Source organism: Macrobrachium rosenbergii, chromosome 16 (genome assembly GCF_040412425.1).
Source record: "Macrobrachium rosenbergii isolate ZJJX-2024 chromosome 16, ASM4041242v1, whole genome shotgun sequence".
Classification (NCBI taxonomy): Eukaryota; Metazoa; Arthropoda; class Malacostraca; order Decapoda; family Palaemonidae; genus Macrobrachium; species Macrobrachium rosenbergii.
Window position 1 is genome coordinate 50,975,087 of NC_089756.1, and position 24,868 is coordinate 50,999,954.

The 24,868-nt window shown below is 33.6% G+C and overlaps 1 protein-coding gene across 16 annotated transcripts in view; it reads left to right on the forward strand.

The window, feature by feature from the left end:
• The window catches only part of Abl (tyrosine-protein kinase Abl), a 329,539-nt gene extending 305,537 nt beyond the window's left edge, over positions 1-24,002 (forward strand). For 8 of the 16 annotated variants that reach the window (XM_067119117.1, XM_067119115.1, XM_067119111.1 and 5 more), the window contains 6 exons: positions 2,425-2,567; positions 2,894-3,014; positions 4,038-4,208; positions 4,520-4,596; positions 13,890-14,067; positions 16,084-24,002. In XM_067119117.1, coding sequence (XP_066975218.1) covers positions 2,425-2,567; positions 2,894-3,014; positions 4,038-4,208; positions 4,520-4,596; positions 13,890-14,067; positions 16,084-18,961 — 3,568 coding nt within the window. In that variant the 3' untranslated portion in view covers positions 18,962-24,002. Of the gene's footprint in view, positions 1-2,424; positions 2,568-2,893; positions 3,015-4,037; positions 4,209-4,519; positions 4,618-13,889; positions 14,068-16,083 lie in introns of all 16 variants that reach the window. The other 8 variants (XM_067119112.1, XM_067119114.1, XM_067119110.1 and 5 more) reach the window with 1 other exon arrangement.
• The last annotated feature ends 866 nt before the right edge of the window (positions 24,003-24,868 follow it).

Below are 24,868 nucleotides of genomic sequence, written 5' to 3' on the forward strand. Positions count from 1 at the left end.
AAAATTGAATATATCACAGATTTCATTACTAATACTGCAGACCAATATATTAATAAAAAAAAATCGTCGCCCAAAAACAGAAATGCCCTACAGTTGTCTGAAAGAATATTAGAAAACATTTATCAGAAAATGGAATTGTTTAAAAAATACTTGATAACCTTTTAAAATATTGTCCCTTCAAAGATGACAAATGTTTAGAAATTATTAATTTAATAACACTACTGTACCAGTAAATTGAAACTAATATACAACACAGTTGGCTATCAAAATTTCTGAAGGAAGTCTCTAAAGGTAAAATAATTGCATAGAAACAGCATAAGTCAAGCATAACACACAACACTTACAAAGAAGTTTGGAAAAATGAGAAATATCAATGTATCCAACTAGACCACCAAGACATGTCTTAATGTACTGTATAATGGATAGAGATTTCTTGATCCAGATGCAGTATTAAATATACAGTACTTGGAAGACATTTAAAGTATATTATCAGTGAACAAACTCATGGTGAATAATTCCATTAACATGAAAAACAGGGTGGGAATATAAATTTTGAAACAGCCGAAGATCGGTATTTAATAAAAGATTTACAACTGAACAATTTGCATTTGCCCTTTCCTCATGTAATAGCATATCTCAAGGCCAAGACAACATTAATTTTTATTTACTCAAACATCTAGCTGACTTAAAAAAAAAAGTAATTCATCAAATTATAGGCCGGTATCTTCATCAAGCTGTCTATGTAAAGTGACAAAAAATGGTGGACTCAAGGCTAACACTTGAAAATAAATAATAATAATTGCCTCATCCCAACATTGGTCACAGAAAAATAAATGCATTTGACCCACTATTACAGTATTTTTTGGTGTCAAAAGCCTTATGATAATACTTTGAGAAAAGCTATATGAAAAACTCTGTACAACTACAATCATATTTAATGCCACCTACTTTCATTCATAAATACTTTTTAACAGACCACATATGCCATCAGTGCACCTTATGTGGTGCACTGTAGCCATTAAGAAAGGTTTGCATTGTACCTACAGCCCCAGCTGCACCCACTTTTTAGCCTTTTACTTTACTCCATTCCCACTCCATTTCTTTCACCTTGCTGTCCAACCACTGCAACTCCCTCTTTTCACCTTACAGCACTGAATGGCTGAAAGTGCCTCAGTGTTTGGTCTTATAGCCAGATTTTCATAAATCAGTCAACATGTCAAGTACAAATAGGTAACATTTATTATGACATTAGAAAATGATACCTTACAGGCAAGTGTTTTAAGTGACACTGTTCCTCCTTGCAATAAATAATATTGCACACCAGTTAACAGATTTAATATGGACTTGCCAATTTAAGAGCTTTTCAATCAAAGAGACATTTTTATAAACAATTATCCATCCCCATTCCTAATTAGAGTTAACAGAATTTTAGAGTCAATAAATGTAAACACAATCTTTACTCCAACACTAGAATTTCCTTCTCCTTGGATTATGCAGAAATGTCATGTCTGCAAGCACTTGTACAGTACTACCTGTCTAAAACTCATGTTAATATACCTGAATGTCCTAAGCAAAGTACAGTGGACATAGAGGGACCACATTTTGCAGTATATCCAGACAGATCGAAATCTACCTCTGGTGTAAGATATGCTGCAGTATCATGTAATAAAACAAGCCAGGTTTCTTTATCTAATTAAGCATCTGTTTTCATAGAATTTCTGCAATATGGTTAGCAGTTAAGAATATTACAAAACAGGCCCCCACCACAGAAATTTGTAACTTTTGGTGGTTCAAGAAATGCTTTGTTCAACAAGCCAAGTTTTCATTCCTCAAACTATATGAAATCGGTATAAATTTTGAAATATTTTGGGTCCCTTTGCATGACGGTATTAAAGAAATGAGGCTGCTAATTAAGCAGCCCAAGCTGCAATTGGTATGAAAAGATTAATATTTTAAATAATCTTGTTATATATCTGTTCTTGTCAGTTACTTGTTACTGTCTCTAAAACCCATCATCTTTAGTAAATGGTGAGCATTATGGAATAACAGACATGAAAGTAATAAAAGTTAAAACAGGTCGAACCAGTGCTTGGATTGCAGTGTTCTTCATTTGAAAAAACATTATTTTGAAGTAATATTATCTTGTGTTTGAATGGGGCACTAACTTCTGACCCATGAATGCAAAGAATGCAGGACGGCACTTACAGTCAAACATGTCTTTTTGGGATTGTCCAACTTTTGTTCAACAGTGTATGTCAAGTAACAGAAACAAATCCTTGAAAGAAATTTTATCAGAATCTCAACTTTTTTTATATTAGGAATTTTTGATTGCAAAAATTTGAAAATACAAGGTTTATGTTTTCAGGTATTCAATATTGTGGTTTGCAAGAAGTAAGGAAAAACTGTCATTGTTTCCTCTTGCAGGATGGATTGTCCACAGGGTTGTCCCACTCGTGTCTATGACTTGATGAAGCAGTGTTGGCTTTGGAATGCTGGCGATAGACCGACATTCTCTCACATTCATCATGCCTTAGAAACTATGTTCCAAGAAACGTCCATTACAGAAGGTGAGGGGCTTTTATCGTGAGGACAGACTTTGATTTGAGAATAGAATAGGGTATTTCTTTAACCATATATCTAACAAAACTTTTGTGAGCTTATTCCCTGTTATGTATCATTCTTGTAACCGCACATATAGCTGTTGTAAACAGTTGTCACATATTTTAATTGTCAGGAAATTTGTGCCTTGCCCTTAGTTATGTCTTCACATAAATAAATAGATGCCTTTTGTAAAAATTTGGATTTTTTATCATGCTATATGTATTGTACAGGTATTTACATTATACACTCATTATAAAAATGAATTTGACAATTCCTGCTGTGGAATTTGCAGAAGTAGAGCAGCAATTGGCAGCTGGAGGAGGAAGAAGAGTCAGAGGAACCTCATCAGGTCCTCATCAGCAGTGGAATGAAGAGCAACTACCAACTAGTCCCCGTACATCATCAGCTAGGCAGTAAGCAATTTCTCTCATTTTTTCTTATGCTGTCAAGTGTTCTTTGTTTTGTGTGTATTTTCTTTAGTATTGTGTTGTTGAGTGGGCATAAATATTGACAATTATAAAATTTTTTAAGAAAGTTATATTATTGAAAAGATTGATTACTTTTTATAAATTTTAAGAAAACAATATAAAGGTTTTGTTGCATTACTGGACAATTATTTTCTTAATTTTTAAATGTACGGTCGAATTTTCTTCTTGCATAATCTGATTATTGTAGATAAAGTCAGAATAGTTTAAAGTGCATTTCCTTCTTTGGATTGGTATACAATAATAATTTATTAAAGTGCAGTTAATTAAGAGCAGATTGAAGCAGTTACAATTGAGAGCAAATCATTCTAAAATTGGATTTCCCAAATATTTTGAATCAGGATCAATTTCACAATCTCTGTGCCAGATTACTCTTTAGGACTGATGAATCTCTCAGAATATGCATCATTAAGAGTCAAACATCAGGTTTTCATTATTTAATCCGAATTGCTTTAAACTTTAGGAATTAGATTCTATTTCTATACTGTAAAGTGTTAGTAGCATGAGGTGACTGGTTTCTGTTTGTTTACATGGTTTATATATTATTTATATATATATATATATATATATATATATATATATATATATATATATATATATATATATATATATATATATCTATCTATCTATCTATCTATCTATCTATATATGTATATATGTATATATCTATATATATGTATATATGTATATATATATATATATATATATATATATATATATATATATATATATATATATATATATATATATATATATATATATATATATATATATATATATATATATATATATATATATATATATATATATATATATATTTATATGTATATGTATATATATGTATATGTATATATATGTATATATATATATGTATATATATATATATGTATATATGTATATATGTATATAGTATATATAATGTATATATATTGAATCAATGGATATTTCCAGGCGAAGTAACAAAAACAAACATGGTGCAGTTGAGGAGGGTAGTAGTCCGAATCTTCCAAGGGAGGTACGACCCAGTCCTGGCATCCTTTCTGCACGTTCTACTGTTGTTCAGCTAAGAAGAACAACTAATAAGAAGGGGAAACAAGCACCAGCACCACCAAAGAGAACAAGGTAGTATTGTTGGGTTTAAGGTTTTTTAACTTGTAAATATGACATGCTTAAGAGTTTGATGTACATTATATTATAGGTCTGCAGAGTGTTATCAAAATAACTTGTATGATGAATTTTTAATGTGTGAATTTTCATCGGTATTGTATCCAAGTGTATGAGGGTGGACTCATTTTTAAGCATCAGTTTTTTTTTTAAGAAATTGGGTGATATTAGTACAGATGTGTGTATTTAGCTTTATACTGTAGGAATTTACATTTTTATTACAATGTATTATTTGCATGCAGTTAATTATTTTATCCTCTCTTTGATAGTTCCTTCAGGGACAGTACGTGTACGGACCAAGAACTTCCCGGTGGAATGGCAGGAGATGAACTCAATGAATTCAATGGTATAGACAAAATCTTTGAAGGTACCTCGTATTTCGTCCCTGTCTCCTCTGCCTATCTGCTTTTTTCTTGCCAGCCCTTATTTGCCTGTTGAGGAAGATTTTGCTAAAAGGTCATTTCAGACTGAAATTGTTAAGTGGCAGCCATATTGATTAAGGATAAAAGCTTCTCATTTTTTACCTTATTCCAGACTGTGTGCTGCTTATTTTATCATTTGTGATGAAAAGTAGTTTCTGGTGCCTTGAATTTGGTTAGAAATGAAAACTTTTCTTGTTTATCATGGTCTGTCATTTGGCATTTCAGGTTTGTGAGTGCTTTAACCATTGCAGAGGTATTTCTGTTGCTAGATTTACCTGTTGTACATATTGTATAATGTTATAATGGATTAGTTTGTTGTTAAAGAGAAAAACTGATTTTTTGGACTTTTACAGCTTTAATGCAAAAGAAGTTAGTGACATGCCAGAATTTTCATGCTTTTCATTGTCATTCAGCATGAATTTTTATTAGTTTTTCACGGCTAACTTTTTGGTTTAGCCTCTGCATATTATGTCTGGCAGTAGATAAGATTTAAAAAAATATTTTTGTCAAATTTTAAAAATTAAATAACTCATTAAACCTAGTAAATTTTGAAAAGCAATCATTGAAATTTATAGATATTCATTCTAGATATTAATTGGTTTGAATGAAATTATTAACATGTTCATATATTGTATTTTTAGGACCATTACAGTTTGGTAAAGTTGAAGAGTGAACCTTTCTCAAAAGGCCTGTGGTGTTACTTCTTGACGCACTCAAAACAGTAACTTTTGCAAATATTGCAGTAAATGACCTGCTAGTTACCGGTTCATATTCATTTTCTCACAACAACTGTTGGGGGTTTGTTTTATAAAACTTTTGTTAAATGGGTACTTTAGGTATGATGATTTAAATGTCCAATTAAAAAAACTCATGTTGGGGAAAATTTAAAAACTAGAATGTTTTTAGAATAAACATTTTTTATAAACCCATTAATTGTCAGTATAATTTTGTGTAGAATGTATCCAGTCTCACCATTTTGAAAAGTAGAAAAAGATCCCCTTTGTATGTGTGCAAGCAAAGGGAAGTAGACAATTGAGGATTGATTGGTGGGTATGTAAAAAAAAAAAAAGCATTATGTTGTAGAAACACCATTTGCTGTTATGAGTCCATTAATGATTAATTACCTGAATCACAGTTTAGGAAGGAGGATGAAGTAGATGACTACTTGAAGAGAAAGGAAGAAGTCCAATCTTAGGAGTACAGTGATGGTGCTGGAAAAAAGTCTTATAGATGCAGTAATAGGGACTTACATAGGTAATGGGTTTTTATTTTAAGAATCCCAGAATAGTACACTCAAAGAGCATGTAAGTGCGATGGCTAGCACCCCAGGATGTACATGCCTCTGTTGTGCTAAGTAAATGACCTGTGAATCATTGGAAGGATTGGGATAAATTGATCTGGTTCCCTTCCCATGTACACAGTTAGCTGGGGTAGCACGAAGAGAATTAGAGGTAGCCATGACTGCTGAGGGAAGCAGTTAAGCAGTCATTACTGAGTAAACAAAGCCTGGACAGGGGCAAAGCAAGGGTAAATGTTGCTCCAACACCCAAAACACTCAACCAAAGAAGAAGCCCCAAACTAGAACTTACTAAATTAAACCAACATTAAAGAAACTCTCTGTACTTCCTGAAATTCTAAGGACAAAGAAACAGCAATGCACTGAAAACAGGAGGGCAGTAAGCTACTTGCACTGCTGGAGACAAAAGGTAAATGAATCTGGTAAATTACTAAATATTGGGCATCAGATTAAGAGGATGATACAATGAGATGGAAAGGTGGAGAGAGATGGTAAACCATGACTGTCAAAGTACAAACTCAAGGAAAAATACTTGATGGTCTTCGGAAGCATGGTTGTGCATCTGTAGGAGCACATAGTATGTGGAAGAATGAGTAGTGACACCCTATGGTCCAGTGGAGTTGGGTGATACGTGACCAAAGGGATTTTTTAATTTATTTTTTTGCTTTTCAAATTGGGTGCTTGGGTGTGTTCCATAAAGAATATAGGCAGAGTATGATTAATGGGGCCTTATTGATAAATATAGTAATGGCTTGTTAAAATTTCTAAGACCTTGAGTTTTCATTTGAAGCACTTATTAGAATTTAGTATTATCAAGTGATTTTTAAGAACTTCCTTAACTTTATTCTTTTTTGTAGAAAGAGTTTTGTTTGGATTGCCAAAATTCTGATTATTAAGAAATTACCAGCAAATCTTTCTATATTTTAAATAAGAATTTGGATATTTGTCCGAGACTCAATAGTGATTTCACAGAGCTATTGATAGCTTTTTACTTGTGCAGACATAAGTTTTCAGTTGTAAAGCTATACAGATTTTTACATAGTTCCTATGTTTATGTATGGATGCAAAAAATTTTTGAATAGAGGGTCAGTAATTTGTGTCAAGTATCCAATCAGTTTTATAGATAAAGAAAATTAGGTGTTTGTGGTGATGCTGGACGATATGGTGTGTGTTTAAATGAATATGAACCCCAGCTTGATCCCACTGCTTTTGGTGTTAGTTTTGTTGCCTTTTGCTGTCTGCTCTTTTCCAGACTTTTGCTAAAACTTTTAAGTTAATGTTACAACTACCAGGTGTTTTTTTGTAGTGGCAGTTCTGTTGTAAGGTTCTGCTATTAAAGAAGCTCACTTGTTTGATGTGTAGAGAAAACTGCAGTTGGTGCTAGGATTAATAAACTACTCACTGAGTATAGTATTTTTGATGAGATTTATTGGATATGTATATTGACTGCATACATGATGGGGTAATATCTGTTTAATGACTACTAAGTGAAGGTTGTAGTTAGTATTTGCAATGAGCCAAGACAAGCTTTGGAAATTTGCTTATATCAAGGATACTTAGTGTATCATAAGACCCATTACTGCCATGGTCTTCTTGGTAAATGTCTGTGGGTAAAATTAATAATTTATTTTTGTGGATCTGAATGGCAATGGAAAGGGTTTTGTTAATTGAATTTATATGTTTCTGTTTGTTTAAAAAATTGAAAATTGATAATGACTGGAAACATGAAGGTGATCATAGTATTATTGAATGGAAATGCTTTCCAGGGAATGGAAAGTTTTGAGTTTTTCAGTACAAGCCTCAGTCAAGATGAGGAAAGAATGAAGAATGAGAGGGCAATGCTTTGAGAATTAGTATTTGGTCTCGACTGAAAGCTTATTATTTTAGAGTGTTTAGCCAAACCATATAGAAAAAGATCTTAACATTCATGGCATAATAAGGTACAGGCGGTCCCTGGTTATCAGTGATCCGGTGCCTGTCCAGTGATGAAAAATGGTGATTTTCGGCACCGATATGCACCGGTTTCCGCTTATCAGCACCAGTAATTTGGTATTAGTGCCGAAACATATCTAACAGAGGCACCGATCTCCGGTTATTGGCACCGATACCCGGTCAGTGGCGAAAATCACCAATTTTCAGTTATCGGCGATTTTCGCTTATTGTCACTCATTTGGAACGAACCTCCACCAATAATCAGGAACTGCTTGTACTTTATTGCAGAGTGATTTTTCCATGTAGCAAATATATTTTGATCTCTCTTTGTTTTCCTTCTGAACACTTAACATAAGAGCAGTCCATTTGAGGAACAAGTATCATTTTGCTGTATCTTCAATACAGTATTGTCTTTATAAAGTTGAGAATATTGTCCTGTGTAATTTTGAATGTACAGTAGTATGTATTGGTCATTGTAAAGTTACAGCATTGCTCTGTATAGCTTTATGCTGGGCTATTTCCTGTTGGTTTTCTGATTCATATAGTCTTCTTCAAAGTAATGTTATTGATTTGTAGGCATTTAAAAAATTTTTTGAATGGAGAATCCACAGCTTTATACATTGTGTAACAGGAGCTTCCTGAAGAATTTTTTACATGACACATTGCCCATCATTTTTGCCACACGTCATTAATTGACTTTATTTTTGTTTGCAATATTAGTAAGGTCTCATCATAGTCACCAAAGAACAAGTGAAAAGCCTGCTTCCCCAGAACCATGAATTATTACTTCACACCTCCAAAACATGAACTGTCGACGTGGTACCAGCAAGTACAATGTGCAAACATGATAGTCTTTGCCTATTTCAAGCAGCTTATCTTGCATGCTGGCCAATTTTCATATACATACATATATAAAATAATAATGATAGAAATATTTGAAGATAATATCAGTCAGCAGGCTACCTAACTAAATTTTAATAAACCAAATCCCCTTCTATAAATACTTTTAGGAAATCCCACTTGCCATAAACAGATAAAACTAGCAATTTAGTTATTATTTTCTTATGTTAAAGGAAAACATTGTTGTCTGCAAGAGCACTGCAGGCATGTAGACATGGCTTTGTTAGTTCTAATATTCCATTCTCCTTCTTTAAATTTTAATTCAAATTTAATGAAAGATTATGGCAGTAGTTAAAATATTTTCAATAGTGTAAACATAGTATAGATGATGAACACTATAGTTTTAGTTGTCGGCTTTAATGCCATCATGGCATAATGCTGGTTGATATTATACATATATTTGAATTTTTTAGAATTTGATATAACAGATCTTTAGAACTTAATAACAAAGATGAATTGTAAATTATCAGGGCTGTTATATGAAAGTTAATGGACACCGCTCTCAAGTTTGGCATACATGTACTATATATGATTAATATTTATTGTAGCTACATTTTCTTCTTTAGTTAATAAATAGATTAACTAGGCAAAAAAGTCAGATTTGTAGGCTCATAGTTCTGATCTGAAGGACTTTCAAATGATGGGTAATTAATTAGAGCAAGGAATGCTAAAATGAAACTGGGATAGCCAAGTAGGAAGAAATCTAAAGAAACAAAATCAAATTAGAAAACTTGATGGCTAATTCTTCTGCATTTATGGATAAGCAAAGTAATATTAAGCTTGCTAAATAAGCATGTGTTTAGAATATAATTTCACTCTTAAGAAGAGTAGGAAAGTTGTATATACAGTACTTTGTTCTGAGGGTTAGGGGCATGTAAGTACAGTAAGTCATATTGCTTAAATTTAAATGTTCTTCGAGTCCTGATGACAGCATTTTGGAGCAGATCAACAGGCACTGAGTTCTCTCTACACCGTCATTCATAGTGCTTGTTCTTCTGAGTTACAAATTACAGTATGCACCTAAAGTAATGTTATGATAATCTTCATTACTTCTGTGTATTGTCAAGTAGAATAAGTTGCTGTTAATGATAGGTCATAAAGAGCAGTTGCACTTGTAGAGAAAACTTAAAACTGGAAAATGGCACTACAAAGAAACATCTCTTAATGGCTTAACTCTTTAAACAGTGTTTTTAATTATAGATTTCAGTGATATGAGATTATCTTGTATTATACATTTTAATGCCATGCAGTCCAGTAAATTTTGTTTAGATGGTGCTGTCATATTTCAGTTCACTTTAAATGAACGATTCATGGCTCATTTTACATACAGTGATTTCCATATCACTGGAATTTATGATTTAGAAATTGACCCCAATAAAGTATGTTTAACTTATTTGAAAAAAATATGATAAAATTTTTAGCATGGTGTCAACTTCTTGCCACTATTTAGTTAGGTATTTAGGTTGAATTTTTCTCAAAACACATAATTTGCTGTGAAAATAAAAATTTGTTGCAGTCATTAGCTTGACAATTTGAAATTTAAATATTACCATTTTCTTATTATTTAAAATGTTGCATGAGGGATAATGGACAAATGCATAAAGCAAGAGGGGGTTTAGCACATTTTGTGCCAGGTTAGAAATCAACATAGGAAATTTGGGCATTTTTAGTCACTCAAGTTTATTAGCCTAAGTCTGCATTTTGCTACCCTAGGATATTTAAGCAAGGGTTATTGAGTAAAATGCCTTTGCAGAAGTGTTTCTATTTTACTATATTAATATATTAATATAAATCTTAATGCATTTGAAACAGGTACTTAAACAAGAATATGTATTGCTATGATCTTAGGACCACCTAATTCAGTATTGTTATCTTTATAAATTAGTAATCTTTGTGCAAGAAGTATGGTTATATTACATTATTTTAGTACCCTTCATGAGAAGTGAAGGTCGAATATTAGCGATGCAGTCTTGTCATGAAATAGTTTGAAACTAAATTCACAGATTTTCAATAAATGCTTCTCTTTTTTTGCATAAGGTGAATATTAAAAATGCAACAGTTAATTTTTATTAAAGAATGTTTTTATGATTTTTTTTCATAATGATAACCAAATTTGGAGATGTTCACCAACCAAGCAATTTTTATTGTGTTAAATCTTCATAGTTTACATGTACTTATATATGCAGGTAGACATTCAGTAATCCATATACAGTAACTGTAATCTGGTTTCTTCACGGATTCAGGATTGATTTAAACTTCCTTGGGCCACTCCTTGTATATTTCTAAGGACCACTTTGCATGATTTGGTTGCTCTAGTTCTGTTCACCTGTTGGTGTGCTGCCATGCTCATTCACATAGAAAAATGCAAAAGAATACTGCTTGTTCTTTGGCATTTATATATACGTACAGGTAATTTATTCTTTTTTAATGTCAGTTATGGCTTTGGTGAGTGAAGGAAGTCCACCTTGTGCTGTAAAAATCACAGAATGTTTGTGTGTGGCATACCCAACTTACGGTGTAAAAAGCCAGGCTATGTTACTCATTGAAACATTAACCTATGATTCTCGATCAAATTAAGGATTAGTATAGGATTTAAAAGACAATATATTGTCATAGGCTGTAACATAATGCATATTTGCACTTGAAAATAAAAGAAGACTAAGAAAGTAATGAGGAAAATATACTAAAAAGTACACATTTAACAGCAACATATATGCTTTTTTTACATGAAGATGCCAACTAAATTGATAAACATTGAGAGTAGGACTTTTTAATTATATAAACTGTTTCTAGATTTTTCATTAGATGTTTTAGATACAGTACATTATATGATATTTTTAAAACCATTTTTCAGACATGCTTTTCTGTACAAATAGCTGTGCATCTTCTCAGTAGTTGGAGAGTTGGAGAGATTAGTGAAGTGAGACTGATAACTGGGAATAAAAAAAATCCTCTATCAGTGGGAAATGGGAAAAAATTCTCTCATAGTGGTTGTTGTAAATATGCTCTTGAAAATCAGTGGAAAGGTAATGATAAACACTTAACACTGAAAAAATATCCATTTCATTACCAGCAAATAAACCACTTGTGTGTGCAATATGTGACCTGCTTAAACTAGCAAATATTGCTAACCATAAATATAAAATTAGTTGTTTTTGATCATATATACTGTAGTATATTTATAGTGTCTCTTTATATGAAGTTTTGGATTAATCATGATTTTTTAACACCACCATTTTTTCATAAATAAAGACCAGAAATGTAAAGAGAATCTTCCCTAATTGGTGTCTGCCAATTTTAAGCTCATTTGTCCTCTGCTTGTGAAAATTTTTAGCAGAGTCCCATTTTTTATATGGCTCAAGTTTGGTGGCCTAGCCTAGTCTAATCTACCAAAAAGGTAACTCGGATAACTAAACTTACGTGAAAAGTAAGTAATTTATGTGTGGGTCATAATAATAAAAAGGTTGTTAGTTTAATATTTATTTTTTATCATTACAACCATTAATGTCTTATTTTTTGAAATGCCCTTATTACATGTCATACCATTTCATAGTACAGTAGTGCACAGTATTGTGTATGTTATATAACATCACTATAGTAATATGTGAATCATAGCACAGTGCTTTGATTGGTTCATGTGTTGGTAATAAAATCGACATTTGTTCCACGGTTATTGTTCATCATTACAGCAACTTTTTTTTTTTATCTCACTTTTGTTAATAATTTTAAAGTCTATACATATATTTTCTCAACTCCCTCCCTCTTCCCCCCCCCATTATAATACAGAATTTTATGTTGACAGCCTATGTTATAATAATTACCATTTTGATGATTGTGCAAATTTTAGCTAATTTTTTCCTTAATTGTCATCCAGGGCTGATAAAATGAGCAAGCTCTTCCATGCTCATTATCACAGAAATATTTTTTATTTCTTGTGTTATTGATTTTTATGCTTATTTATTTTGAGTAATATCCTCTGAAAGTATTTAATATGTTGAAAGCTTATTTAAATGATTTGAGTTGAACTGTTGCTTAATGTTCTGATATGAAATATGGTCCAGGCTAAGTATGGACTGCCTACAAAATCAGGACTCGCACAGCACACAAGTATACAACAAAATAATGATTTTTAAGGGGGAGAAAGTGTTGGTCAAACATTACAAAGTTATATAAGGTAATTTAAAGAGATAAGAAGATGGTTAGTTGCTGGAATATTCACTTATCCGGGACTCCCAAGGTCCCAGTGGTCTTGGCTTAGTGAAGGTCTACCTGTATTACTTTTTCGTTTTTTTACCTGTTTGTGGTGTTACCAGGCCTTGTGGAAATTTAAGTAATTTATTGCAGTTGGTGGGATTCGTTTCAAGTTTTAATTTTGCTTACCTGTAACACGGTAGAATATTGAGCTAATGATGTTTGCAGTTTAAACTTTACCATTATATATGTTGGTTTGTGTTAGCCACTTGTGATTTATTATGAATTTGAATGTGCATAGAGACAGGTAGGTAGGCAAAAAGAGAAAAGTAGATTTTGAGGTCAGTTGTTTTAATATTTTTTTTTTCATGTTTGGGTGGATTACTTTGGCCTGAATAGCATATTCCTTGCACAAAGAAAACAAACGATAGTTTTTTTATTTGATTATCTTGCTAGCTCAGTATTTTATATTTTATATACATGGCAGCTGATTCTAAAATGCCCAAAGTATTTTGAGTGAGTACAAAAAAAAAGAATAAAATTATAAACTTACTTTTTATTAGCTAAAAGGTCTAATAGATGACTTTGTGTTTAGGCATTTGCGTTTCAGAGAAAAAAGTGTTAAGGTAGTATTGGTGTACAAAGAGATTTACCCTAGTTGTGACAGTTTCTGTGTTAATTTTCAAACTATTAAATTGATTTGATGTATATTAAGTGGTAGATAAATTTTACCTGGTGTAGGTCATGTCATTTGAATACAGTAATGTAGCCTTCTTTCGGAAAAACTTATCTTTTTAAAGACTAACATCTTTATTGCCGATTCTTAAGTTTTCAATGCTTACTTTCAAAATTATGTTAAGTAATTTTTGAGCTAATCAAACAGTATTGAAATTATAGGTATACAAAAGGACTTGGCTGATCTTGCTAGCAGTAATGATGCAGAAAGTGAAAGTGACCTGAGGGAAAGAACACCAGATACTGAAGACTCCGGGGCCCAATCTCTTCCAGCGACTCAGGGCATGGCAACTTCACATTCAACGTTTAGAGCTGAACCACCTCACTTGCAGTCTTTCCGGTATGTCATTGTCCTACATTTTGATTTTTCACTCCACTATATTATTCGTCATCAGAAATTAATTAAAAGTGTATAGGATTGACTGCATCAAAGATTGAAATGTCATCAGTGCACTACATAACATGGCAAATCTTAGTAAATTGTCTTTTGAGAACTATTTTGCATTAACAGTGTATCAAATTAGTTTCCCATTGGTTGATGGAGCTGTTGTCAGGAATTAGGTTAAAAATATTTACTAAAACTATGGTTTATGAATTTTATTCCTGTTCCACCAGCATAGAGAATATTACACCATTTGATTGCTGCATGTTATGTTAAAAGTTTTTCTGTCATTTACATAATTTCATTTTGTGTACTAGTCTCATGACTAGGTATAAACATATGGCAAGCATTTACAGTACATTTTATCAATTAATGGTATTGGTTTTAGGTTAGAATATGATTTATAGACTCTTGGTCATTTATTGCTGGAACATATCTCTCTCTCTCTCTCTCTCTCTCTCTCTCTCTCTCTCTCTCTCTCTCTCTCTCTCTCTCTCTCTCTCTCTCTCTCTCCAGTCAATTTAAGGTGTTTGGTTAAATTATTTATTGATAATTAAAAATAATTGCAAAATTACTTTGGCACCTCAACTTAACAGACAGGTTGGGGCTTCCCTTTCTGGTAATTAGCAGAATCTGCACAGTAATAAATACTGGCATACTGTATAGCCTACATGATACAGTACCCTGTCGTTAATTCTCATAGCACTTCAATATTAAGTACTTCATGCCTTTCTTAACTGGTATTTTTGTAATTGTCATTCAGTTTAAAATATTAATTGTCTCATCATTTGATTTCAGAAATGTACTGCAAAATGAATTGCTACTAAAAATAAATGTGTGTACAGTATTTGTACCTATTTTTGCTTATGATATATGTAAAATATTGTACTCAAAACTCATCCAATATAAAAAACATAGTATTTTCGTTTTAAATACAAGTAATTCCAAATACTTTACAAAAAAAAGTCTCAGGAGAGAGAGAGAGAGAGAGAGAGAGAGAGAGAGAGAGAGAGAGAGAGAGAGAGAGAGAGAGAGAGAGAGAGAGAGAGAGAGAGATCCCAATGCAAATCATGTGTGTGATAACTTGTACATACACCCACATACTGAAAAATGTATAACACTTCATTACTGTATTGTATTAAGTACAGTACAATACAGTACTGTACTGCATCAGGCAAATGTCAATAAAAGTACTGAGAGAGAGAGAGACACACAAGTAAACATGCACTGAGTGCATAGTTAATTCTAACATGATACTTATATGTATGTATATACTTCATACACACAAACATACAGACTGAAAAGAAGTGTGTACCACTGCATTTCTATATACTGTATCAAGTACAGTACAATACATTATTGTACTGCATTAAGTAAATGTCAATAAAAGTTCTGTGTTTGAGAGAGAGAGAGAGAGAGAGAGAGAGAGAGAGAGAGAGAGAGAGAGAGAGAGAGAGAGAGAGAGAGAGTGATGGGGGCACTTATCATTTCCCAATGCGAAGTATGTGTACTTACAGACACGCACACATACACAGACCAAAAAATGAATGACTGAAGTGTGCAAGCAGTAGGGCACAATGGGTCACTTACAGGTTCAAATTGGAAAGTGTTAGGTGTGTGTGTTTCTTCAATGTCTGATACCTGTAAAACACTTACTGGGGTATTCCGGATGCTCTTGGTCCATTGTCTGGTAACCATAGTGTACTTAGTAGATTACTCCGATAAGTGTGAAATATTTATATTAATTTTATTGAACTCTAGCTCGTCCAGTAAATAATAAAATTTTTTAATCAGAGGTCTGTTCAGTTGAGGTTCCACTGTATTCTTAAATAGTTTAATAATACCACAAAATTTACTGGGGTAGTCAGTAGTTTTTTGTAGTTTTTGTAGTGTGAGATACACTGAAAAGATATTTAATATACAGGTATTTTTATGGTGTTACAAAAAATACTCCTAACACTTTTTTGTTTACAGTCAAAAACCATCGATTGGTCTACGTGATCCCAAGGCATCAGGTGACAGAATACGACGTGGTAGGATGGAGAAGTCTGAAAGCCAGAGTGGCACAATTGGAAGCAGACATATAACTGTTGCTGCCCTTGAAGTCCATAATGTCAAGAGAGCAATCAATCGATATGGCACTTTACCTAAGGGCGCAAGAATAGGTGCATACTTGGAGTCACTTAGACAAAGTGGGCTCTCACAAGGGGTACCTCCAACCGATGACCAATCTGCTGATCAAGATGAGCAGGAGCGTGGCCAACCTGAAGGACAGGTTGACCAAGAAGAAAATAAGGAATTAGATCAGAATGCTGTTTCAATGATCCGTAGTAATTCCACACAAAGTGGATTCCCTCCACAGTCACCACTCATATCTAGGTTAAGTCCTCGACTTCAGTCATTACGAGGTGATAAGCGAAGTAAAGAGCCATCATTAGCAGATTTAGAGTTTCCACCACCGCCAATGGATTTACCTCCTCCCCCTGATGATTTTATGGAAGAAAATCAGTCCACATCTATGGAGTTTCCCCCACCCCCTGGATCAGATCAAGGCATAGGGACATCTTCTCCAGAGTCTCGCAGGAGACTAGCTCAAAAGCCCATACCTTCGCCTCGAGGACGGCGAAAAACTGAGTATTCATGTATTAGTCCACAGAAGGTACCAACTCAACCTGCGCAAGACAGTCAACAAGGGGCTGGTGAAGGCTCAGAGTCTCCACAAGCTGAAAGAACTACACTTAGTATAACTCGTCAAAAGTTACGAGATTCAGAGGCTGAGAAGCCACCAGTCCGAACTAAGCCAAGCTTAGATTCTAATCTCGACAGTGATGTAAATGATAGTAGCCCAGGATCAAGGTTTGGTGTGAGTTTAAGACATCGTGATCAATCCTCAGATTCCTGTGACAGTTACAAGTCAACAGATAATCTTTCCCCAAGGGCACTGCTGAACAGTTCTAAAGTCAAAGCAAAATCTAGCACTAATCTTGCAAAAAGTCCTGGGTCTTCATCTGCAGATACTGAAGGTTTGCAGACTCCATCATCCCCAGTTGCAGATGAGGCTCAAACACCATCATCGCCTGCGGGAGGAAATGGCAGTCCCCCATCTGTAGATGCAGCATCTTTAGCCTCACGTGATGGTAGTATAGAAGAACTTTCATCAGAAGAGCCAAAGGTAGTTTTGGGATTAGGTATTAATCATGAGGTTAAAGAGAGTTTAGAGTTAAAATTGGTATCAGAGTTAAAGGAGGCCGATGATAAAAAAGAGCAGAGTTCTGAGTCTGTTGTTGTTGAAGAAGGTTCTCCTGATAGTCAGAAGAATCCTGCTGTACAACTTGTATCAGAGCTTTTTGAAAGTTTATGCCAAAAAACCAACAAATCTGGAGATTCTGCACGGATTGATAATGGAAATGTTGTTAATATTGAACAGAATACAAAAAGTGAATCAGAAAATACAATTGTAAAAGACAGTAGTAATCAGATAGGTTTTAAAGCTAGTTTAAAGAAAGTTAAAAGTAATTTTGAAAAGAACAATTCTGATAAGGAACAAAGGAAAATAAATTTTAAAGCTCAGCTTCGAAAGACAGATACCAGTAAGAGTGTAGATGATTGTTTGAATACTGAAAATGATCCACATAGCACTTTAATGGATTTCCGAGCACAACTTAGAAAAACGAATGTCGTAAAAGATGATGAAAATGAAGCCAAAACTCCTGAAGAAGATGCTTCCCCAGCAGATCAGCAGGAAAATAATGAAAGAGTGTCAAGTCTAGTAAATAAGAAGAATGAAAATAATGGAAAGAATGAGCAGAGCTGTGACTCGGGAATTAAGAGTGATATTATGAGTGAAAGTGTGACAAGTATTCAGAGTGAAAAGCGTGATAGTATACCAGGTGAGAAACGAGACAGTGTACAAAGTGATACATTAAAAGTAAATGAAGAAGAGGATGCCAAACGTTTTAGCTCAAGTAGCATAAGTAGTTTAAAGAAATTATGGGAAAAGCAGGATGCTGACAAACTTGCCAAGTCTGATCCTAATCAAACTAGTCCCAAGTATGCTCCTTGTGCATACAAACGGCCTGAATTGCCAAAGTTAATAAAGGGAGAAAAAGACTGTAGTACTCCTGACATTCCTCCTTTGAAAAAGACTCCCGAAGATGAAGGTAAAGTAGGGAAATTAGAAAAGAGGATGTGGCCTCCAGTGAGTGGTGAATCAGACCATAAGCCAAGTGATGGGAAGCCCTCTGTGCCTGTCAAGCCTGTGGTGAAGAGCTTTAAACTGCCTCCACCTCCTGCTGGAATTAAACCACCTCCACCAAAGCCAGCTGGAATATATGCTACTCCTTCTGTTATTAGGCCACCAACAGTTCCTGTTATCTCAGTAAAGAAAGAAGGGAAAGATAATGAAAGTAAAGAATCTAAGTTGCTGAAGGAATCTACGCCTCCTGCTACATCAGGAAATCCACCTCCAGCTACAACATCATCTGGAGGAACTCTTCCCAGTGACAGTGTTAGTGGTTCCTCTGGTAGTAGCTCAGAGAAAGCTGGTTTAATAGAGCAAGGAAGGGGTTTAGAAAGCTCCATTGCTTCTTTGAGATCTGAAGGCTCTACTGCCACAGTTGCAGCTTGTATTCAGTCTGCTCAGAAAGTGTCTGGCTTCCACCGTGCATGTGGAGATTACATGGATAACATTCCACCACAGAGTCGGTTTCATATGCGTGAATTACTTACCCGCCTTGAGTTACAAACTAGACAGCTACGTTCGGCAGGTGGACGCTCAATAGAACACAATGAAAAGCTCTTTTTAGAAATAGAAAACACGGTTAAAGACGTAACCAACACAGTACTGCGTTAGACCATAAAAACTAATAGAAACAATTGATTGCAGTTCTGTATATTCTGAATTTTTTTATAAGAATACTAAAGTGCTGTCTTCTGATGTTTTATAGAAGAGGAGTGGCTCTAGAAAATGGATTTTGTACAGTAGTTTTACAGGAGGTAAATATTGTTCATTGCTCATCAGTCCATAAAATGAAGTCATTACTCAGAATGGTAGTTGTGAGTAGGGGAGAGGATGCTGTGAATTCTGTATAGTTAAGCCTTGATATCACTATATGGTCCAGTGTAGATTCTCATTTTGAATGTGCTAATGACAATACTCTTGCATTTAAAGATGTGTGAAACTGTGTATTGTCTGGGGGTAAAGAGAGGTTCTTTTCCTCCTCTTGCTCTTGTGTTCTTCTTTGTGGAGATGCCATTCAGATTGAGGAATAGGAGTGAAATTTGTAATACAGTGAATTTTTAAAATACTGTAATTGTAAATTATATAAATTTCAAGAACTGTTCACTATCCCATAGAACTGTTCTTTGTTTTGTAATATTGTATATGAGACTGCTGAATGCCTGAATGATTAAATGGTTGCATATGTCTACAGCGTGATAGTACCAACCTGTTATGTTGTGTTTACATAACTCTGAATTTTATTATTACAGTACGAATTTGATAGAAACATGAAAGGTCTTATTTAATTGGGAGAAAATCGTTAGTTTCATTAGGTAGCTTTTCGGGCATGAAGTTTTTCATTCAAAGGTGACAGCTATGTAAAGAGGATATTGATAAATTCTGGTTGGTGCTTTTGTAGCCTAGGTTGGTTGCCATTTTAATTGGGATATTACCAATGATTGGATTTTTTTTTTCCTTTTAAAGTCTGTCATTGATGTATTCTTAATACTGAAGGATTCATTGCTGTTTTATACAAATGCTAGTCTTTTTTTATTATGTATTTAGAGATCAGCAGTGAATGATTGCCTACTCATTTTTTGGAAAGTGAATTAACACAGCCAGTGAGTGTGTTGTGGGTGCTTCTATGTCCATGGATCTTAATCAGGGACATGTTCTTTAGGACACAGTGCTGTGTATCTTTAAATAGCAAAACTTAAGTATATCTTCTGTTGTACAGCTGTTTACACATTTTCTACAATGCATAGTCTTCTGAGCTATGCTCATTTTACATAATGTGATGGCATTCCTACACTGTTGTATACATTTTTCCAAAGTTAAAAGTAAGCCATCATATGGTACAGTGCTTTGCCCTACAGAATACACCCCTTGTGCACTTTTCACTTAATTCTATTAATATTTTTGTCAATACTTGTCAATTATGATCATTTGGAGCCTCATACTTTGCTTTTCTCTTTTGTATTTCCATCATGTATTTTATGTTGTTATTGTGTTGTGCTACTCTTGGCTTTCCTGTTCCATTCTCTCAAATGTATAATAATTCATCATCATCACATTTCATCATCACTGACTTCATGATCACAGTTGTCACCATCATTATTGCTGTCATTTCATTGTCTTGGATTCATTCATGTAAGCCACATCCCATTCATAAAACTTTTAATTAGGCCTCTTCATTTTATTGACCTCATATTGATAGTGTACAGTATTTTTATTTTTTCTTTTCTATGACATAGAGTTTTCTTACTCTTGGAATCTTGGTTGCTCGATGTTTCATAAAAAGAAGGATAATCTTGCCAACAAGCAGTCTTTGAGTTTAAAGAAGTGTTGTCGATAACTATGAAAGTGGATTTGATTTTGTGATATTAGCATGTCTTGTAGGCCCATTCTTTTGCGCATATATTGAAAACATAAGGAATAATAAAAACAATGGACAAAAACATAGCTGATTGTGTATTAAATGACATAAGTGTTCTTATGTATATGTATCAGGTTAATTGACGATACAATATGTATAAAACTGAACTGTATATTTAGGCTAGCAAATGGTTTGGAGTGTAATCTCTTCGGTAGAGTAGCATCATCAGCTATTTGTGAATTTATTATTGGTTATGTGAATAGGTTTATGCCATGTACATGAAAAAATTATTTTCTGAAGTAATCCAAGCCTGTTTTTGTGCTGTTTTCCCCCTCCAACTCCTATGGAGTTGATAATGATGGGAGGGAACATTCTTGTGGTGTGTTTACATCTCTTTACATTTGTGGTTGATGATGCTTGAATAAAAGAAAGAAAACTGAAATGTTAAACATAGAGGTCAAAATGTATTGTTTGTTTCTGTGTGATGTTAACTACCTTTTACCGTCAAGGTACATAAAGTCTGCAGAGTGTCTACACTTGTGTGTCTTGGTTAGATACATTAGTAATGTAGATTTTTACTTTGGATGTGTAACATAATGTAAACTACTAAAAGGCCATTGGAATATTTCATATGATTTCAGAAATTTGCTCCATGGGATGGTCACATCATTTAACGAACTATATTTTTATCACAAGGAAATTTAAAGACAATGTAAGAGTTGGAGTAATTGGTCGTAAAGAAGCAATATTGCAATATGTTATTTCTAACATTGGAAATGGTAGTTAGGTTTTGGGATTTTCAAAGATTTTTTAATGGCTTTTTAATACCCCCAGTTCATAATGTACAGCAGTTATTATGTCAAGAAGTATTATGAACATTTATATAAATAAACTTTTGACAGTCATTTTTTTGAGAATGAGTAAAAATGTTAATAACATACTGTGATACTGCCTGCATTTCATTGAACCTTGTAAGATGAGAAAACTTGACCACAGATTACAGGTTTGTTCTTACAACTACAAACCTCCTCTTCCCTCTCCTTTCTTTCCACATTGGAAAATGAATGAATGTTTTTCATAGCTCCATGAGGGTGCAGGTACATCCAGTTTTACAGCATTTACAAACTTTAAAATTTTGTTTGAAAGCTAATTTTTATTTTTTGGAGTTTCTTTTTTTGCATATATGATTATTGCAGTAATTATTGTAGGGTATATTATTGTGTTTTGAGGCTATGGTATCAGGGGTTTAATTAAGAATGCAAACTTGCATCAGTTAATTATTTTTACTTTGGTATTATTGTTATTCCTATTTTTCTTTTGCCAATTACGAATGCGACAGGTATGCAACAACTTCTGATCATTCAGGAATAAATAGATTTTAATTTTTTAAAGCATACTAAACTTGGTCAGTGAATATTGTATTTTTATAAGATTGTGTGTAATTGCATTTGTATTTTGTGGGGGCTTTATTATTATAAAGTAAATTAGACATCAGTATATTGTTTGATGGGAAATTAATTTATGCAGTTGCTTGGGACTCACTTGAATTGTCTTGAGGTCTATTTTGGCAGTTTACTTAGAAAATAATCATTGAATTTCAACTTTGTGCCATTGAATGTCTTTTCTTAGCTATCCCCACACTTGTACGTCAGTGTATCCTTGCCTGGGGTAGCTGCCATATCATGAATGTTCAATGCACGCTCACTTAAATAGAAACAGAGTTTCATTTTAAACTGAATGCATTAGTATTGGATGTGGTACGCATCAAGTCATTCATCATTGCTACATTGTATGATAAATTCTCATATTCATTTGACTGAGTTCTTCACAGCTTGGTTACTGTAAGGAGACCGACTACAAGCATATTGTACAAACAGCTTTGGATCAAAGGATCTTTTATCCATAAAGGAAATCTAACAGGAAGTCTTTTTGTAGATCACTGTTCTAAGTATTGCGTATACAGAGCATCTTTAAATATTTCTATTGCATTTGTTTTTTTAAAATGAGGACTTAGTTTACTTTCAGGTGATAATATACTTGTGTAACCAAATCCCAGATGTAAACCTTTGTGCAACAGTATTAAGTTGACAGTGATGTTAACAGTTCTGCAGTTATCATTATTTGGCCTTGACTGTTGTAGCTGTATTGTTATTGGCTAGTTTCATTTTGGATCAATGCTACAGTAACATTGCCTGTAAATGGAACAACACTGTCATCTGGCATATTGTGTTGTATATGTTCAATGTCACTTCAGTTTAATAATCTTAATTGTCAGTGAAGTTGATGCAAATGTATCATATCATTCAGTTCTCACAAATACAAACGTGATTTGAATAACATTATTGGCAGAAAAAGTCCCGGTCCAATAACGGTAAGTGAACCAGAACTCTGTGGCACATCTGTTAGCTTAAGGTGTGTGTTTGCTTCACTTCATTGCATATAAGGCCATTTTAGGCCTTAAAATTTTGGACCTGAAATTGTTTCAGTGGTTTGTTGTCAGCCTCAAAGTTTTACCAACTACATTTCTGACAGCATCCAGTTAGCAGTGGTTGTTGTACCAAGGATTTAAGGAAAACAGCCTTTCAAGTATTTCTTGGGTTGCTGTCATTTGTGTGGATGTGTGAAATTTAGCCTTTTTCTGAACCAGTGTTCAGTACAAGTAGAACATGGCTCGAGTTTCCCTTAAGGAGCTTTTGAACATTGTCCAGTTGACATTGAGTCACAAACTGAGGCTAAAGTTGTTACAGCGGTATCCCATTTGTGTCTTTTCATATTTTGGGGAACAACTCTGTTAGAGATTGCATTTTTATCAGCTTTAGAGTAATTATATTTTTTACTATATGTGAGGAAAAATTTAATGTTTATTAGGTCTTGAATTTAAAGGAAGGTAATTCTGATCCACAGCAGTGCGTATCCACTCAATTGTGTTTATTCCCTTAGGATGTATTTGCAAGAATCTTATGCTATGTTGGTATACTGTGGAAAATGTCTTGTGCTATTGGAAATACCGTACATGTGAATAAAGTTTTCAAGGATTTTTTTATGTGTATATATAGAGGCAGAGCATTATATGAGGGGAAACCTGTGGAGGGTGAGATCTTTTACATAATGAAAACTTTCTGTATATTAACGGTTCAGGCCAGAGAAGCAGCAACTAGGGTTTTGTTAGTAATTTATTTGCCAACATTCTGTGATTTATTTTCATGCTTTCATGTCTTTGGTACCAACAGTGGTATACTCACATTTTTATGAAACATATTTAAATATAATCAAATAAAAAGAAAAAACTCTGAAGGAGCTGGTTCTTTTATTACTAATTTTTTTCAACCTTTTACTATGCAGTGCCTTTGCAGAATTATTACAAATGTTAACTAATGGAAGCAGAATAACAGGGAGGCTTATTTCATACAGGATGGCACACAACTGTAATTTAGATACTGTGACAGAACGTGGATGCTTGTTGTATCTAAATAAAATAATAATAAATATGTCTTGAAAATTAATGTTACTGAAAACAGAAGAATTATTGGAAAAACCGTATTATTCTTTAATATGGATAAATGTGATAGAGAAGAAATACTAGTGAGAGATGCAAGATAATATTACATATAATAAAGAAGTACACATTAATCACTCTTAGTAAGAGGGGAAAACAGTCGAGGAAATCCCTAATGCAAACACACCTGGAGGGGGTGTGGTTAGTAAATTCAAGTTTGAACTCTTAACCATTCTGCAGCAAATGCTTTCTCATGTCTTGTCAGCTTTTTACATTGAAGAGACCAGAAGGAGTAATAACATAAAGGCAGGGACTGTGATGCCCTACAATATCTACAATATATACAGCAAAGAGATGGATGTTGTTATTTGATAGTAGTACGGTCATGGAACTTTTCATCATGTACTTTAAAATGCTTTTGTCCTAATTCTTCAGATACATGCACATTATTATAAATTTTTTTTAGAAATATTAAGGCACATATCAGGATACTCTTGAAAGTATACTTCAATCAACATAACAATACTGAAAAACATATGACTTTTCATCAGATTCATGGTATGTTCATTTCCCAGTTTTAAAATTATTAACCAAACAACATACATTTCAAAGGAATGATGTGTTTATGGATGGAATTCTCTTTCCTCCATGATTCCTTGTCCTTTTA